The sequence below is a fragment of the Centruroides sculpturatus genome, unplaced genomic scaffold, assembly GCF_000671375.1.
Source record: "Centruroides sculpturatus isolate CEXI.00-Female unplaced genomic scaffold, Cexi_2.0 scaffold220, whole genome shotgun sequence".
NCBI classification, from domain to species: Eukaryota; Metazoa; Arthropoda; class Arachnida; order Scorpiones; family Buthidae; genus Centruroides; species Centruroides sculpturatus.
In genome coordinates, this window is record NW_019384540.1 from 766780 (window position 1) to 787279 (window position 20500).

Here is a 20500-nt window from a genome sequence, read left to right on the forward strand (position 1 = left end):
CATATTATTATTTATCCTTTTTTTTAGTTTGTTTTGAAGCACATTATTATATAGATGAAACATATTTAACTTAAAATTAATCAGATAAAATCATTTCATATGTAAATTGTTCACAAAAATAATCTAGAAATTCAAATGATATCGGATACTAATCGTGTATAGAGCATATCTTTTTATTGCTACAGGTGGTTTTTTTTTTCAGTTACAAATAATAAGCATGTTGAATATATTCCCATTTAAAAGCAATTGCATCCTTGACAGTAAATAAATGAGCCAAAATTAGGTTTTAATGGATGAGAAAAAACACTAATTTTGAATGTATTTAAAATTACATTTTGGCATCAATCTGAGCATTGCTTTGTAATCACGCTATCAATAATACTGGTATTAGTGAAAACTCATTTAAGTGCAAGATTTTTAGGAAGTTATTTTGTAAATTTTCGAGTAAATGAACATATTTTTGTGTGATTTTTCCCTCCTCCTTTTTTTCAGAAATAAATTGGATATATTTTATAACAAATCACCTAGTTTGCATTTATTTAATTGCTTTTATATGATGTGCTATTTGTTCCTCTCCTTCTTTTACTAATTTTTGCAGCTTTTCTATGTATGGCAATGTATTCGTCGCCAGCCACTCTTCAACGGTTCCGGGATAATAGATTTCTGAAAGCGCCTGTACGAACTGGTTGTTGAGATTCTTCAGGTTAAGCAACAGTCTGCAAGGTATGCGCAACATTTAATTGATCTTTATTGATATTTTAAAAATTCCCAAAATACTAGTTATTAAGCCATAAATATAAAGTATACTTACGCTTTGGCATGTGGCAAAAACTGGTCAATGTGTAGGGGATTGATGCGGTTTTGCAAAATGTGGTAGTCACTGAATGCACCTTTCATGCTGAAAATGGTTACCAGATTCAGATGATCGAAACACAATTAATAAAATACATATAAAATGCAAATAAAAAAATTACCTTGGATGATTTGTTAGCATCTGGTATTCCGTTAATAAATTAGCAAGATAAAGACAGTTGATGTATATACTACTACCGGGAAAACTTGGAACGGGAGGTAATGGCTGAGGCCTGCCAGAGGAACATTCAAACTTATTTAATTGGCACGTTAGAAGTTTATTTTCGTAACCGTCTCTTAACGAAATTACCTCGGGTAAACGTCAAGGACGATTTTGTCGGAAAACCCGAGTAAACGAGATGCCTTTTGATGGGCGTCTTCGTTAAAATCTCCTTCGAAACAAGCCAACGATTAAGCCATCTTAAAGTTAATAATGTTTACATTAAATTAGTCAATTACCTTCTATCAACATCTGTAAGCACACGGCAAGACTAGGTAATCCGACGGGAAGAAGCTCGCACAACACTGTGAAATGATCGAACCTGGGACAAAATATCAAACATTAATTCTTTAATTGTAGATTTAAATGAATTTGTACTCTTGTATACCTTTGCCATCCAGTTAAAGCAATGCCCCGAACGCACTGGAAATTGACCGCTTCGTTTCCAAGAACTTCCAACCAAGCTTTATGATTGAGCAGGTGGTAACGAGGAGGAGTCAAAAGCTGAGTCATTTCCGTTGCTCCCTTAAAGGCACTGGCTATCCATATCTTAGGGAAGATGGCATTGTATTTATTCCATAAAGCTGTAATTTTTTAAAATTCTCTTTTTTAGAAATTGATGACTCGTATAGTCTATTCATATGTATATAAATTTATTTCATGAGCAAAATACGAGACGGATCTACCCGGTCAAACTTGGATTTTTGCCTGTCGATCCTTCTTTCTGTTTGAAATTCCACAGTATTTGGGTTTTATTTTGCAAATATAAAATCTTTTGGTTTTATACAGATTTTAAATATTGAACAGAATAAAACAAATCCAAATTATTTATGCTGACAGTAAAATAATGAAATTAAAAACAGTGCATCTGAACAACTGGTTTGTTCACTGTTTGCACTGTTTTTAATTTAACTAACTATATATATCACTCATTTGCTGGTGTTGGTTTTTGAGTGATACATATAGTTAAAAACAGTGCATTTTTCAGCTGAAAAAATGCAAATATTAATGGTTTTAAGTTAAACCTTGATAAATTAAGCTACAAAAATCTTGGATTGAAATTCTGAAGACTTACTTACGGCTCTTGAGTCTAAATTCGTCGGGCGGTAAATAATGCCAGATCATGGGCTCTACTATTTCTCCTATTCCAGAATCTAATAATCAGAAAAATTATGATTAAATTACTGTATTTAGTGAATATTTTAACAAACTATCTAAGCTCCCATTATAGCACAATCTTTGCAAAACACTACATATTTATAGAATCGATTTGTATGATTTCGTAGCCACAGATTTTAATTATTGCATGTATGATAATACACCATGGATTCGGTATTTCCTTTCATAAAGGCGCATTGTGTTATAAAAGTCTAAAGATCATCTAAAATGACAAAGTATCTTGACTCAACAAATGGAGCTTTTATTAAAATGGCCTGCAATACTTTAACACCAACCTCATTAAGGTCAGTTCAGCACTGTGGGAATCCGGATTCGAACTGGACCCAGATTCCTTAATTTGTTACAAGTAATAAGAGATGGAGCATTATTATAACTTTAGAGTGCCAGAATCTAACATAAACAAATTGGTTGACTGCAAATGTCACACATACTCTTACAAATCACATGCTGAACTGGTACACACAGAACATGCATTAGTATATATTGATGATTTTAGAAATTATTTTAACTACGTAAATTTGTTTCGTAAAAACTCACCTTTAATAACTTTGACGTCAAAATTCCTCAACATGTCGTCCCAAATTATGAGAGATAAATTTGGACATTTCTGTTTTATTAACTGTGACAACGTCCGAACGTAATCAAGAAAGAGAGCATCTTTGTCCCATTTGTTCTCCCTCATTCTCTTTATGCATCTCTCACATTCACCCAGATGCCAAACCTATAAATGGCACAACTTTATTCAAGATTTTATAATAGTTTACAAAATTCTAAAAATAATCTAGGATGAATGTATTAAGTATTTTCTCAATGATAATGTGAATAAATTTAATATAGCTGTAAACATTAACAATCAGCTGGGTTTCAAGAAACACTAATAGACATTTCAACAAATGGTAGTAGCATGTGTATGTGGTAAGAATTAAGCTTAAGTCAATAAGAGGTTAAACATTAATGATGCAATTGCTTTATCAAAATATTAACTGATATCAAGAGAATTTCATAGATTAGGTCACAAATTATAAATAACACAGATTTGCATTGGATTTAATAGTATACTGGTTTTATGTAAGGATCAGATCTAAAGTTCAGGGTTTGCAAATAGAGCCTAAGCCCACTTGGATCCCAAGACATCAAATTTACCTTCCGTCTGTCCAGACACATTTTTTTGGAGGGGATAACTTGCAGCGTGTTGAGGACAGTTAAAATTCCGACACAGGAATGTGCAACCAGTGTCGCCATCCAAGAAAGACCTTGTATATGTTGCCGGCCAAGCTTATCTACTTCAGAGAGACAACCAGCCAATCATTGCCAGTGCAGTCAACAGGATTACTGGGTACACTGAGCTAAAACAATTTCTGATGAAAGGGAAAGACACCAGCAGTAGTCTTCTATTTTGATTTACTACATCAATTTGAGTTTATACATCCACAGGAATACTATCTGTTTGGAAAAGGATGTGATGTGATTGTCAGTAGGATTAATGATGGCATCGAAGAGGGTCAAAGGGAGGATAATGATCTCCACCTAATTCATTCAGAAAACACAGGCATAGGTGAGAAGGATAATAATGAGTTTGTCCCAAACAACAGTTTGGAAAGAGATGTTGCAAATGTTTTGGAGAAAAGTTATGGAATAATACCAGAAATAGTTATGGAAGGAAGGCAAGTGTGCTCAATAGTCTGATTAAGATGCCTTGGGCACTATCAAAACATACTACACAGTGAAGCAGAGGCTCATTTGCAATTCCACACTGTAGAAGTAGTGTTAATTGTAAGAGGTCCCAGAACATCTATAAAGTTGACTTGTGTTTACAATGCTATCTGAAAAGAGCACAGTGGTATTGGCTAGACTTGGTCTAGAGCAAATAAGAGACTATAAATGCTTACAGTATTGCTACTTTCAAAGCTGTCACCTCTAGAATATGGGAACAGCTGAAAGAAGGAAAAATTAATATGTTATCAGAAATATGGATGCAAGAGACAACAACTAAATTTAATTGTTATGATTGTGGGAGGATGAATTGTTTAGCAGGATTTGTGCCATAACAAGTCTAAAGGATTTAGAGGATAATGCAGATTTCTTGATGTCATTGATATTTGCAGGTCCCTTAATGGCAAAAGTTTAATATTACCTGTCTGGTTGAGACCAAAACTTTATTGTAGATTCTGGAGTGGTAATCACAATAATAAGGAAATAATTGAATGGTTGTGGATTATCTAAGACAAAAGGGAAAATCACTCATTGCTGTCTTTGAGCAATGTTCAGATGATGCATTAAAATTAGACACAGTAGAGCAAGGTTGCAAGGCAACATAATGTGTGCACTTACCAACCGACTAAACGGGCAAACAAATGCACCATTGACAAAAGGCAACTATTGCACACTGGAAAAAAATGGCAGAAAGTAGACAATATCAAGGAAACAAAGCAACAAGAGCAATAAACAAAATGAGTGACTGCATAGATCAGTCACTGGAAATAGAGGGAATTATTCAGTATTTAAATGATACTAGAATCCTTGATGAATTGGGCTTCATAACTGAAGACTGTCTATTATAAGACAAGATATACAGTAAATAAACTTGGTATCATTACCAGTTCTTTCAATACATGGAAAATGATGTAATCTAGGAGGGAATTACTGAACTATTAGTGCATTCTTTCAAAACATCTTAAAAGCAACTCTTGCAAGGTCTAAATACTTTTCTGATAATCTTTTACAACATTATTTATATAATAACATTTGTGCCATTTTCAATTGTCCAAGATGGTTCTTCATCCAAAAGTGGATAAAGTATTCTTTAGTGACTTGTGGGAGCAGACTGTTAAAGGAAAAAACTAACAATGATAGAATAGCATCCACATTAAGGTGTTCAAATAGACTAAATAAAGTGAAGTTTACAATTCCCACCCAACTTCAAAGATCACATTGAAAGTTTTAGGGATCATGAGTACAGTACAGCCTACTCAAATCCCAACACAGTGATTTTACCTTCCATCCAGTTGAATGCATTTTTTTGGAGAGGATCTCCTGTGGGATGTCCTTTGATAACAATCTAAATTCCAACAGGAATGGACGCGCAAAAAAGTATTGCCACCAAATCTGACTCGACGCTAGACTCTTGTAGAAAGGAGCAGAAATGGCATAAAAGGAGATGAATGTGAACTTCAGAGACAAATAAAACCATTCACAAACTATCTACTTATGATCAATGTTCCCTCTAAGCTGCGCGGTTGCATGGCCGCGTACTGCTCAAATTGTTGCCGCGCAGGCGAGCATGCACACCTATTTGAATTATTGTTTACTTATTTCTCACTCTGTCTGCAACATGATTATTGTTGCGTATATTTCGATTAAATACATTAAATCATTGACAAAAGATAATATTTTGTATAAAAGTATGTTTTAAAATGAATTTTAATCTCTATAATTCATTATTTTGATTTTTATAGGAAAAAATAAGATTTTATATATATATGCTCAGAAAAATTTTTTGCTCAATCTGCTCAGCAAAAATTTTTTTTGCTCAGAGAAGTATATGTTCCACTCATCTACAAAAAAAATTAGAGGGAACATTGCTTGTGACTTCGAAGGACCACACAAAAAAGCCCTCATGAGTTGTGTTGCTTTGCAATTTCACCTACTTCAAAGAGAAAGTCTAGAAAGGACAATATTTGCACAATGGTTCCACAAAGTTTTGTTTACTTTGCCTGCCATTAGTGTTTGTAACATTGTATCATGTTTAAGCTCACCACCTAACATTACACATAAAATTAAGCAAAAATTCAACATGGCATGTGTGTCGAATGTTATAACTGCTGAAACATCTTGAAAAATGTACACAAAAGACACTAACTACATACAGAAGTGCATCATCAAATAATGGAGCAAATTGAATTATCAACCTTTGCATACTTTAATTTGCACCAATGACACAATTTTTTCACAACCCTCTAAAAAAATTTTGGTTTATAACAAAATAATCTAGTGGCATATTACATCTGTCAGTTGAGTAATAATTGTGGAAACATTTTTTTTATAATCTACTGTTCACAGGGTGACCCAAGTCAGTTAACCAAGATATTGCTTTCATATTTAGCAGCAAAAGTTTATTTTGTGCTAAAAAGTAATTATAGAATTATAGTACTTTTTATATATAAGGACCGTTCAAATGAAATAGACTGCATGTGCTGCCAGAATATTTGACACAGTGGATGGTAGAATGGCAGCAATGTATACGAGGTCTGTTCAAAAAGTTTGGGAACTTTTTTAATAGTGCGCCTCCAATTGGTTATTTTTTAATCTGCTTGAAAGTGTTGTGTCCACAGAAACCTCCTGAGTAACCTCCTTCAATCCGTTTGTTGATATCTTATTTTGGTGATTAGTTACGGCCATTTATGTAAAGGGGTGTTTGTGGGGTTTGGCAAAAAAATTGGATCTGCAGACATGAGCTCTTTGAAGGAGCAGTGTTGTTTTGTGAAATTCTGTGTGAAACTTGGGAAATCCTTTACGGAAACTTTCCATGGGTGGGTGAAACGTCCCCCACCCCAAAAAAGCTTGACAAGTTTGCTCAAATGTTAAGGTGATGTTGACTTTTTTTTTTTGATGCAATGAGGGTTGTGCATCACAAATACCTACCTACAGGCCAGACAGTCAACACAGAGTTATGCTACCTGGGGGTTACAAATCAGGTGAAAACAGCCCGAACTTTGGAGGAGTGGTGAGTGGTTTATTCACCATGACAATACACAGGCTCATTCGTCCCTCAGAATTTGTGAGTGTTTGGCCAAAAACAAGACCGCTCTGCTTCCCTACCCACCCTGGACCCATGCGACTTTTTCCTGTACCCCAAACTAAAAAACCCGCTCAAAGGAAAACGATTTGCCACCATTCCAGAGATAGAGAAAAATTCAACGGAGGAGCTTATGAGCATTCCAGGACTGTTTCAAAAAGTGGAAACACCGTTGGGATAAGTGTATACGTTGGAGAGGAGACTACTTTGAAGGGGACCCTGACCAATAAATTGTAAGTGAATATTTTTTTTTTTTTTGTAATAAATAAAGTTCAGGAACTTTTTGAACAGACCTTGTACACCAAAACCAAGAGAAACAGTTAGTCACGTGCTCGGTTAACACAAGGCTATGCTATGTTAAAGACCACTTTTCCAACAGAAGTGCACCATGGATACATCCAGGTGTGCCCAACGGGCCATGATTCAATTCCAGTATAAGAAAGAAAGATACACAAGATCCATGCCCACCCTCCACACAGTCTGGACTTTTTCCTTGTGACATTTTTATCCTTTGGCCACCAGGAAAAGGCTTTAAAGGGATGCACTTTTACCTCCAATCAAGAAGTCAATGCTGTGGCAGAGAAACGGTTCTGGTTCCAGCCAACAATTTTCTTTACGGAAGGCATACAGAAACTTGTCAATCGTTGGGACTGCTGCCCAAACATCACAGATGATTACGCGTAAGAACAACTGTTTGACCACAGCTGAAAGTCCATCACAAAAGTATTGCTACTGTCAAACTACTCATTTTCGGCCAGTTGTACTGCAGTATGTTTCATTTGAACAACCCTTTGTGGGGTGGCCACACTTTGCATCACTTCATCTTAATGATTAAAATGGATTCTTTAGAGTAGCAGGTTGCCAAGTTTGACTCTCAAGAAAATCTGAAATCACCCAACTGTTCTAGTGTGGGACCAAGGCCACTTAATTAATGCCAACAGGAGAGAGAATTATTACATTTTATTTTTCTGCTTGTGATGTTTCACAAATCAAATAGTTTAATTCAGATTTGTTTTCTTTTGAAAAATATTAATTTACACAAAATAGACAGTACATAAAAATCTACTCTACATGCTTACAAGGGTGGTTTGACTTCTATCTGGAATTTCAGTAATGGTGATAAAACTGTGTGCATGGTTCCTTCTTATTCAAATTTTTATTCTGAATTCTATAACTTTCCCTGATTCTCTCATTTCTTACAGTATGGAATATTGACTTAATAAAACTGCATTTTACTTACTCTGAATATTGAGTACACCTATCCTTTTTGCATAATCAATAAGTTCCAAAGACTGTGCCATGTAAAAAATTGAACATAATACATAGTTGATATTCAAAACTATAACATACTACAGAAATGATCAATGTTGCCAGTTTTTAAGCCCTAAATTTGCCAAAATCAGTGATATTTGTTACCCAACTTTATTTTATTAGACTAATGATTAAACTCTGTATCAAAGTGCAGGAAATTAACAGGAGAGAGAGAGAGAAATGTGCTTGCAGTACAGTACTTTCGAGGAAAATCGTAACAACATAAAATAATTGTGCTGACCACAAGTTAATTTATATCTTTTACTGTAAATGTCAGGTAACTGTTTAAAACATCACTACACAATGTGAAAAACGATTAAATTAGCTAAATAGTTCAGTAAAAATTTTTATTTCAAAGGGAACATTCTAATAAATTACCATTTCAACTTTTTAAAAATTTGTTTGCAAACTTTTAAATTAATTGTTTTTTTATTCTAATTTAACAATTTCAACTTTTTATAATTGCTAATTTTTATTTTTAACTAGTTGTACCCAACCACGCATTGCTGTGACTCAAAATGTATTTATTATAAATGTTATAACACTCCCCGCGGGAGGGAATTTCGAAAAATCCCTTCTTAGTGTACATTCTCTTCATGTACCCTATTAAAACGCAATCAAAAACACAAAAAACCGCATCTAAAATAGAATAATATAAGACCAGTTCTTCATGGTAAGCCTTAATTTTACCCCTCTCCCATGGGAGGAGGAAATTTCAACATCTATATAATATAAAAGCATGCACGTATTTGAATGCAATGTGTTAAAATTTCAAAGAAATCGGTTAAGAACTTTCGGAGATTTAAGATTTTAAACAAATGAACATTTACATTTTTATTTATATAGATAATTCAACCACTTACATAAAAGCAGTTATTAATCCACAACTGTAAAATTATATGGCTTCAAGACAGTGAAAAAAAGCCATTATTTATTTTTTGATCGTTAATGAATTCTGTAGTATGTTACAAAAAGTATAAATTTTATAAAATTTTAATATACTGGAAAGAAATTGGAAATTATTGGAGCCCCAAGCGATACTCAAGCTCACATGTTAAAAAGAGCTATGATTCTAATGCTTGTGAAAACTGGAAGAAAAACCTAAATAAAATTATTAATTGAGAGGAAAAAAGTTTTTAAAATAACCTTAAAAGGAGATCTAGCATGGAGATTATCACTTAAATATTTCTTTGTATACACCTCCCATGTGCTGACGCTATGCTGGAAACGGTGGAGGTACTTGGAGATTCATTTGGGAAATTCTGGTTTATTTGGTCTGTGGTCCCTATCTATCACTGTGTAGTTGTAATCCATTTGGTCATTTGAAGGAAACCTAGGAAAATGGGAGATTTATCAGGAATGCCAAAGACAGAGTTCATCATGCAGCCATCCCAACACCAGCCAAAAGATTCATGCTTCTTTTGGCTGGTGTTCTGCATACATGGCATCGTTGTGTGTGTTTGTGTAGAGGGAGTATACAAGGAAACATATATTTGGACTACATAATGCATACAGTTCATTACTGTTGCTAAAATTCTAGACAGAAGTCAAATCACCCTTGTATATAGAGACTTGCAAATGTAATGAATAAATGGTATTGCATTCTTCCTGGAAGAAGTTTCGAGCAGTTGGCCTGCAATGTTAGCAAACTGCTACTGCAGATCTTGCAAATCTCAATTAATGATGACAATACAACCAGACTATGGATTAGTGTGATTGTATTTAACTGGTTAGGGGACAATGCTGCCTTATGGAAAGAGGAAAAACAGATATTATTACTATTTTTGAATCAGAGATGCATATTAATTTTTATATTTTAAAACTATCAAAATAATATATTTTGTTCACAGCCAAAACAATAATCTTCAGTCATTGCAAGCAGACCATGCACCTCTGTTCTGCACCAATAATGGGCATTCTCGGCTCACTGCTTGAGGGTCATGAAGGTTCAGACCGGAACCAATGTGACCTTCAAGCAACATTAAAATGAAAAGTTATTGTACGATTATTATTAAATACTTACTTCGTCCGCACCCAAATGTAACCATTTTACGTAAGGATGCAGTTCTAAAACTTGATTCAGTAATTCAAATACGACCGACAACGAACCTAGAATAATTTTAAAGTATTGTCTTTTTAGTTAAAAACTTTCATATTTTGCTTATAAAATACATCAGATTAAAGATATTCTAGTAATAAATGGAAGAATTAATGATAAATGTTAATTTCTGATATGTTCATCAAACAAATATCATTTCTGTAATAATTTTATTTGGGATTTTCATACATAATTTTGAAAAAAGTCAAAGTAGTTCAGATATTTTAATATTAATTTTTAAGAATTTCTTTTATGATGTTTTTTTTAATCCAATATCATTTAATTTATTATAAGATCTGCTTTAACTTTATGGGACATAACGGCAAGCCACGACTGTTGTTTTATTACAAGTAGACATACGTTATGCTCAAAATTGATAAATTTAGAGAATACTCATTTCATTTTTATTGGAATCCAATCGAACGTCATTTAAGAAAATGCTAATGTGTGCATTATGTAGAATTGAAATTAAATACTAATTTACTAATATTGATGGTGCAATGGATAAGAAATGTTATCTTAATTTGTTATTATTTATAAGAATTTAAACTGGATTTCTTGGGACTACAGGACTTGTATTGCAACGTCAATCTCCGACGTCGCAGTGAAGTTTAACATGCAAATGAAAAAATATTGTTCCCAGTATCTAATTCCACAAATTTGTTCTTGTTAGAAGTGTTATTTCTGGAATGTAAAAAAAAAATGAAACCCTGTGCCAATTTTCAATATACATGAACCTGTGATGCTACACTTTATATTCTCTCTCTTACAAGAAATGTCCTAACAAAAAAATATCAAAAACACTGTATGGAAAATTTACCAGCCATCCAAAATTTCTCTATCAGATTGGTATCCATAAAATGCAAAAATGTCTAAATTTGGAGTATTTGAACTGCCACCTCCAGGTGGTCAGTTCAAATACTCCAACCAAGTGTGTTTCGGTATCTAAATTCGGTGGTCCTGTTTGGTTGGTCCATCTCTTTTTTGACAGTTTGAATTTCTAGAGATTGGGTTTATCTCAAAGATGTTCTCTTTGATTACTAGTGCAACATGTTTCTTCCTTGTATCATCCTTCTATAGAACATATATACACACAATTGTTTTTTGCTCATTTCATGTAAATAAATTTAGAACTGGTACTTTGTCTCAAAACCATATTCTTCCTATTAGTCTCCTGAATCGGAGGGGGCCAGGCAACATTTCCTTTCTCGAACATCCTTTGGGACCATCTTATACCCACATGTTAAAGAATATGGTAATCAAAACAGGTATAAATGATGCGTCCTAAATTTTTCTACTTACAAAAAACATATTTTCTGTCAGTATGTTCAGATATTCAAATAATTTACATACATTTTGGACTTCGATGTCTTCAGATTACCATTAAATTCCCAATTACATTAATATTTAGATTGTTCCTTCAATAAACAATTAATAAACTTGTCAAAAGTCCTAATAATCCAGATATCATAGACAATTAAATTTATATCTACGAATCCTTTTTCTTCCTATTATCTTTTAGTACGGAAGCAAAAATCATGAAAATTGACAACGTTTTTAGCTTGTGCCAATTTTTATGACAGAACATATTCGACATTGTTAGTTTATTAAAAAAAATCCAATACTTACGAGGATGAGAGGGACAGAGAGTATTTGGATATTTACTTATTTCTCTTAATTCGAAAAATTTCGGATGTTTTAAAAGAAACTGCATTAGAAAATATATATTTAGTAATCGTATTTTTCAAAAATATTTGTAATTTACTGCAAATGGCAGTACTCACTTCCAAATGTCCAAAGGTCTGTACTAGTGGAAATATTGAGAGGTCATTGTCTTCGGCTAGTTTTTGTAATGTTTTAATTTCCATTTTACTGAAAAAATAAAAATTTCATCAAATTAACATCATACGTAAAATATTAGTACTTCAAAAATTTTTATAAAGTTAATTTCCAACCGAGAAAGTAATATTTTATTATAGAATATTTTCATGTAAAATATATTATATGAAGCTCAATTTCACTCTTGAATTTCCAGTAGCACAAAATAATTTTTGTTTGTGTAATATAAATTATTATTAATATTGCCATTACATTTGGAAATTTTATATTCAAAGTTACAAACTAAAATTAAAATTACATCTCTAATTTGAAATGTACTGTACGTACTTTATAACTTTCGGTTACTCCCGGAAAAAGTAATATGTAATTAGGCTGAAAAATTTTGTGCCAACTACCATAAAGGGGTATGTGCCACTTGTTAATGGAGATATGGTTAATGATGTATTTATCTAAATATATAAAATTACTTGTCCTGACTGACTGAGTCACTGATTAATCATCACCCAGAGCAAACCACTGAACCTAAAGAGGTGAAATTTGGTACACAATTAGGGTACGTCATGGAAACGCACACTAAGAAGGGATTTTTCTAAATTCCCCCGCGGGGGGAGAGGGAGAGAATTAAGGCTTAACCGGAAGAACAGCTTCTACTGTACTATTTTAGATGCGATTTTTTATTTTTAACTGCGTTTAGTCTTCATTGAGTACTTAGGTGTATTAAATTGATAACATTTCAGACATTGTTATAAATATTTTTATATATTTTGATTTTTTAACTAAATGTTCAAACCGTTTTAAATTCAAATTTGTTATTGCTTATTGGTTCAATTATAGAATAATTGTAAACGTTCCAGAAAATTAATCAAATTGAAAACAGTTTGTTTGATTCTCAGCAATTCTCAGTGGTATGTGTTATATAACAATTACTATGGTTGTTGAATTACTGAATATAAATGGGTTTTGCTTGCAAAATCTGTGTGGGCAAAGTTGCAGGTAACAGCTAGTATTATTATATACTGNGCGGTAGGTGTTATATAACAATTACTATGGTTGTTGAAATACTGAATATAAATGGGGTTTGCTTGCAAATCTTCCGTGGGTAACAGCTAGTCAAAACATATTTATGTAAACTTTTTATGGTGCGGTCTGCTACTGATAAGCTGTATGTATCATAACGATAAATATTTGTGTCCTAAATATGGCAATATTACAGGTCCCTGTCTTGAAACAGCATGTAACATTAGGAATATTTTAAACTGATTATCGGATAAAGTCAATTTGTTTTGTAAATTTGGCATTTTTGTGATTATGCATACATCTCCATACAGTTGCTGGTGAAACTGCAATTGGCAATGTTGATGCTGATTCCCTGACAGTCAACTTGTTGACCGTCAGTAGCCGAAAACCTTTTCTTTCATTTCTGGGTGTAAGGAGTTTTTGCCTATCCACACTGCTTATTTCTGCCATAATTTTCGCCCTGAGTTAATACATTTCTCACTGCATATTTAGATTGATTTACTGCTGCTGAAATTTGTCATAGAGATTGTCCTGCTCCTTTTAGTTGGTAAATTTCACTTATTTCCAACTCTCGGTGTTTTTTTACAAGGCATTGCTTTAAATCACAAAAAAAACTGTTTAAAATTGGCACCATGTTTGTAATAATCAATGATACTACTCTCTGGTGACAACTAATTAAACTAATAATTAATAAATAAATTATCACACTAATTTTATGCATCTGTGTTTATACTTTTGAAACAATCAAAAATTGAAAATCTGTGATAAGTTTTTTTGTAACTGTCAGATAGCTCTAAAAATTTCAGAAAATGTTTAAATTGATGTTGTAAACAACATACTAATATAATAAATACATTACTATTATTAATGTTTTTTGTTATGGAAAAAATTTGGGTGTGTTTATAATTTTGAAATAGACTATATTATATGTTTTAGTTTATTTTTTCTACTGTTGTTATTATTTTGTATACTTTTTTAATATGCAGGATGCATTGATGTGAAAAAGTACTGTAAGTCTCTATGCATAAATTTATGAATATATGGTTTTTATTTTTTATTTTATATTTACTACAGCAAACCAGTTGTTTAATTATTTGAATCCCACTGATTTTATCATATTTAACAAAGTAGACTAGACTAATTTTTAGATTTGTTATGAATCTACTTTTAAATAAAAACTAACCTGTAACATTCGGGTTGCGATATTTCTTTGAGTTGTCCGTCGTACGGAAACATATCTTCATATTCGATTAAGAGTCCGGTTGCACCGAGCAATTTAAATAGCGGAAACAACTGAAACATAGTTTAATAACAGAAAAGAAAATCAAAGATGGAAAAACTTCAACAACTCGTACATCAACACTTGTACTTCTCTGCAATACTTTTTAATACAAATTTACAGCAAACATTATTGTCTTTCTAATCTTTTTTCTATTGGAATAAAAATCTAATCAAATTTAAACTGTAAATCTATGTATCAATCTATTTTGAATGAATATACTGTAGGAAATTTTCTTATGATAGATAAAATAATAATATATTGCCTAATTATCATTCACTGTGTTGTCTTAACATTAAATACAACTAGTTAGCCCGATAGTTCAATTAATTAAAAAAATTATAACTAAGGATTCAAAATATGCAGGCAAAATTAAATAAATAATAATAAATTTAATAATTATTAAAATTAATGGGGGGCGTGTTCTTCCGTCGAGGCTACTGGCGTATTTTTCAGAGCACTCGGCTTTCTACACCAAGAATAAGAATTTAATCGTTTTTTAAACGTTAAATATCACTAATAAGTTTAAAATTGTTATTATTAATTATTATTATAACTTATATTGGTTATAATAAAAATAATTACTATGCAACGTTCACCACCCAAACGAGGAAGACCTCCATTAAATCGTACCCAACCAGGAACAAAGAAGAACCAGTCATCTTCATCAAATTCTAAAACGATAATGGACTTCAATTTTTGCCCCGAAGAAAACCTTCAGGAAGAATGCATCGAAGAAGTGAATTATAATCGAAAATCATCGCAAACTAGTGCAAATGATACTCCAGGTGAGTCAACTATTTCTGAACAAATTTTGACTAATAAACCGGACATTTCATTAGACACCATTACTTCAGTGCTTTGGGACAAAATTTCGGATTTGATAAATACAACTAATGACAAACTCTTTAATCAAATGGTAATTATTAAACAGGAACTTGATATTATTCACGAAAACATTCGTGAAACGAAAGAAACTCAGAAAAAAATGGAAGATCAGATTAATAGTTTGAAGCAAGAAATAGACAAATTACAAACGGATAAAGAACTCCTACAATTTAAAATGGACTCGTTAACAAATGAACATCGTTACAACAATATAATTATGTATAATTACCCAAATCATAAAAACATTTCAAAAGCAGAAATACTCAACTTTATTACTAATACATTAAATTTACAAGAAATAACTCAAAAGGATATACTTGAGATAATTCAATTATCAAAAACTCCAAACCTAATAATTAGAATCACTTTTAATAATAATCAAACGAGAGATCTCATCTTTTCTTCATTTATACGTATAAAACAACAAAATCTTCTTGGTGATTGGCTCAATGTACAGATCTCCCCGGATATAACTATTAACTCAAGAACTAGACGTAAAAAACTACTACCAAATTTTTATGAACTACGAAAACAAAATCCTCAGGTGAAATTACGAAACGATATTTTAACAGTTGAGCGAGAAAAGATAACTTACAGTTTAAGAACGGGAAAATTGGTATATGTTGATACGTTTCTCCCATCATCAGGAATAACGACTTTATCTAAATGACAAATCAACAATAGAGAGAAAACTCAATATCGCAAATCATGTTCTAATAATCAATATTTAACAATAATAAATTGGAATAGCCAAGGACTTAAAAATAAAATACCACAATTAAATGTCTTTAATTCGAAGCACGAACCGGATATTACTGCAATTACCGAAACCTGGATAACCTCAGAATCAATCTATAACTCAAACTTCTTCGAAAATTATACATTGGTATCAACTCTAGCGAAAAAACCAATAGGCCCAGGCCGTCCAAGTGGAGGCCTGTGTTTACTAATAAAAAAAGGTCTTTGTAAAATTCTACAGACAAAAAAATCTAACAATTTTATTCTCCTTCTCATTCAATTCATGAAACCAACTCTAAATAACACTACGAATAACCTAATAAATCTGATGCTCATATATATTCCACCTGAAGACATATCAACATTGAATGAAATATCTAAACAAATAGAACTTTGGCATTATACGACTCCTTACTACATATTAGTCGGCGACTTCAACGCGAGAATTGCAGAGAAAATGGATTCTAAATATACTGGTAATAACTTTTTAATACAAAATATCCGTCAATCAAAAGATAAGCACTTAAATAACCTCGGTCAAAAGCTAATTGAAGTAATAAAAAATCTCAAAATGTATATAATTAATGGACGGCTTAAGAACGATATTCCTGCAGAATATACTTGTCTAACTCACAATGGAAGATCAACTATTGATTACACGATATGTTCAGAATTGTTATTGGATTATTGCTTGAGATTTGATGTTCTTGATTTTGATATTTCGGATCACCTTCCTACAAAAACAACTTTTCTATTCTTCTTGGAAAAAAATTCTAAAAATACCTTAAATAAAAAAATAAGTATACAATATAAATCAAATAGATACGCTAATGAATTTGAAAACCGATTTGATAACATCCCGAAAATTACAGAATGCAACAGCGACGAAATATATAACTTAATGATAAATATAATGAATAATTACATAATTGTGGATAGCGACAGAAAGAAACTTCACAAAGAATCTGGACAGGAATGGTTCGATTACGACTGCTACAATATGAAAAAGGAAAAAATAGCAAAATTAAAAACGTTCAGAAAAAATTCAAATGAAATCAACTTTAATAAATATAAGGAAGCAAAACGAACGTATAACAACTTAATTAAGACAAAAAAGAAAAATTATTTTAGAAAGCTCGAACTAAATCTAATTCAATATAATAAGGACAATAAATTTTTTTGGTCCACTGTAAGGAAATACCGACCTAAACCTTGTATAAATGAAATCTCTCCAATTATTGACTTCGATACCTGGAAAAATTTTTTTCAACGTTATCCAAGTATTTACTTAAAACCTCCAACAATAAATAATGCAAAAGCTTATGACGAACATCTAGATGCTGACTTTACAATTGAAGAATTAAATGATGCAATTCAAAAAACCAAAAGCCACACAACTCCAGGTCATGATAATATTCCTACGAAATTTTTAAAATCAATGTCTAACAGCTCTAGATCAAAATTACTTCATTTATATAATATTATGTACAAAACATCTACTTTTCCCGAATCTTGGAATACAGTTAATTTAACCATGATTTATAAAAAGGGTGACAAATCATCTCCAAATAACTACAGACCTATTGCACTGCTATCAACGTTAAGAAAATGTTTTACCTCCATAATAGCAAATAGATTTCAGCAATGGACTAAAACTAATGAATTAGAAGCCAAATTTCAATACGCCTTCACAAAAAACAAAGGAACAGAATCTGCTATATTTATTTTATTAATGATAATTCAACTGCATCTTTTAAAAAAACATAGGAAAGTTTACGCCGCATTTATCGACATTAAAAAAGCTTTTGACTCAATCTACACACCGTTATTAATAAATAAATTAAAAGCTAGTGGTGCAAGTGTCAAATTCACTTCTACAATAAAACAGTTATATGGAAATTATACCATTAGAATCAAACAAGGAAATTCGATATCTCCACCTCTAAATCTTTCACGTGGTGTACTTCAAGGAGATCCTCTGTCACCATATCTGTTTAATTTTTATCTAAGGGACATTGATCAACTTTTTAATTATTCCTCAGATGGCATCGAAATAAACAATACCTCTTTTCATTACATCCTTTTCGCCGACGATCTAGTAATTTTAGCTCCAAATAAAATATCTCTGCAACGCAAAATCAATCAACTCAATCATTATTTCAACTCAATTTACCTCGAAATAAATCCTACAAAAACTAACATTGTCATTTTTCGTAAAAACAAAAAATTAGCTAATAAGGACTCGAAAATTTATCACGAAAATACTCTACTACAAATAACTAATGAAGTCAAATATTTGGGAGTGGAATTTGATTGGAACTTAACCTTTAAACATCAAGTGTCAAAATTAAATGTCAGGGTCAAAAAGGCAATCGATAACCTCTTATTTTTATGTTCAACAATGAAAACGTCAAATTTAAGCATTCATCTTAAACTTTATAATACTACAATAAGTCCTATCATTTATTACGCCAGCCCAATTTGGGGCTTGGATTACATTTACAGTCTCGAATCTCTGCATATTTATTTCCTACGTAAATTGTTACAACTAGAAAATACTATACCTGGATATGCCATTCGACACGAAACATCACGTTCTTGGATCTTTCCTCAATTGTTAAAAAGAATAATAAAATTTTACTACAGACTTAAATATAAAAGCGATGACAATACTAGACTATTATACCAAGAAATGGTAAAACAAAGTAAAAACAACAATAATAAACAGTTATGGCAATATAAAATTCGAAGAATATTAAACTCTTTTGGAATATCGGAACTATTGTTTACAGACTCAATTCATGACTGGAAATATGGTTACTCTCTTTTGATGAATTCTGCTATCGCTCAATCAATCAATAAAGATCAACTTTCCTTAAACCAAAGTAATTATCATCCCTGGTACACCAACATCTTAAATATCCCTTCGTTCCAACCTTATATATGGCTACCAATAGACCTGAATGTAAAACGATTAATAATTCAACTACGCCTAAATAAATACTCGCTTTTTATTAATAATACTTATATAAATCTTTCAAATACACACTGCCTGCTATGTCAACAAGAGGATTTTTCGGTGCTTCACCTCCTACAAAACTGTCAACCCTTGAATAATATACGTGAAAAATGCAATATCAAAAATATATGCTGTTTAAATTCACCTATTGACTTCAAAAATAAATTAAATAATATTAATAAAAAAGATGCTTACAAAATTTTTAATTTTTTTGTAAAATTTACTGAGAAAATTCTCTGTAATATTTAACCATTGGCTTATCATCACAACTTTAAATCCTAGAAAATGAATTACTAAGACAATTTGTATTTTTTGAGTTGTTTAAAGCATCAACTAATGTTATGTTGTTAAGTCATGTTGACTTACTGATTTATCTTTTTAATTATGTTTCTTATTATATAATTATGTAAAATAAAATGTAAAATTATATTACTATATGTATACCCCCCAAAATAGGGGAAATTCCCTTGGAAATAAATTATTATTATTATTAAAATTAATTATAAAAACTAAATCTAAAAATTAATAACATAATTAAAACTCTGGCCTTTACACTGAAAGCAAAAATAAAATTAAATAAAATGGAAAATTAAAACATTTTAAAAACTGTAAAAGTTGTTTTGAAATTTCCAAATTGCAAATAAAATTAATTTTTAAATTTACATTATTTTTGTGTGGCAGTGACGGAAGAATTTGCTTTCAATATATATACACAGATAAAATAAAAAATGATATACAGATTTAGTTTTTATATCTGTATTCTATATATAACCAAAGGTTATTTTTCAAAAATCAAATTTAAAGAATAGTTTCTATGGGAGCAAACTAACAGCTGTCTCATCGACTCCAAGTCCAAGTCAAAAGTAAAGTTTTTTTGTGTTTTCTATCCACATGCAAAGTCCTTCCTTCCTCTTTGTTAACCCTTTGCATGAATTCATGCCAAGTCCACAGAGTATGTTCTACCAGTGGTCCTTTTGAGGAAAGAATTGTAACCCTATAGGTGACCTGGTGTGACCTATTTACACACTGCTTCTTTGTAAAGTGTCGGTTACAATTTCGGTGGGTACGAACATTTTGTTTTTAATATAAAGAAAATTACTGTTATAATCAATGTAAACAGTAAATTAGAATTCATGAAATACAATTAAAACATGAAATACATTATCTAGTACTTCATGTTTTAATTAATCATCATTTTCTATAGAGTACTTACTCTATAGAAAAATATATTTATGATCATTAAATACATTTTATTAATGAAATAA

At 31.5% G+C, this 20500-nt stretch overlaps 1 protein-coding gene across 1 annotated transcript in view; it reads right to left on the minus strand.

Moving 5' to 3' along the window:
- Positions 1 to 154: 154 nt before the first annotated feature.
- The window catches only part of LOC111623362 (hexosaminidase D-like), a 29362-nt gene continuing 9016 nt past the window's right edge, over positions 155 to 20500 (minus strand). Inside the window, exons 4-15 of the mRNA XM_023365911.1 lie at positions 14495 to 14604; positions 12240 to 12327; positions 12085 to 12163; positions 10381 to 10466; positions 2789 to 2972; positions 2152 to 2226; positions 1461 to 1656; positions 1312 to 1394; positions 1163 to 1244; positions 975 to 1085; positions 812 to 898; positions 155 to 716 (exon numbers count right to left, since the gene is read on the minus strand). Of these exons, the coding sequence (XP_023221679.1) occupies positions 536 to 716; positions 812 to 898; positions 975 to 1085; positions 1163 to 1244; positions 1312 to 1394; positions 1461 to 1656; positions 2152 to 2226; positions 2789 to 2972; positions 10381 to 10466; positions 12085 to 12163; positions 12240 to 12327; positions 14495 to 14604 (1362 nt within the window). The 3' untranslated portion in view covers positions 155 to 535. The remainder of the gene's footprint in view (positions 717 to 811; positions 899 to 974; positions 1086 to 1162; positions 1245 to 1311; positions 1395 to 1460; positions 1657 to 2151; positions 2227 to 2788; positions 2973 to 10380; positions 10467 to 12084; positions 12164 to 12239; positions 12328 to 14494; positions 14605 to 20500) is intronic.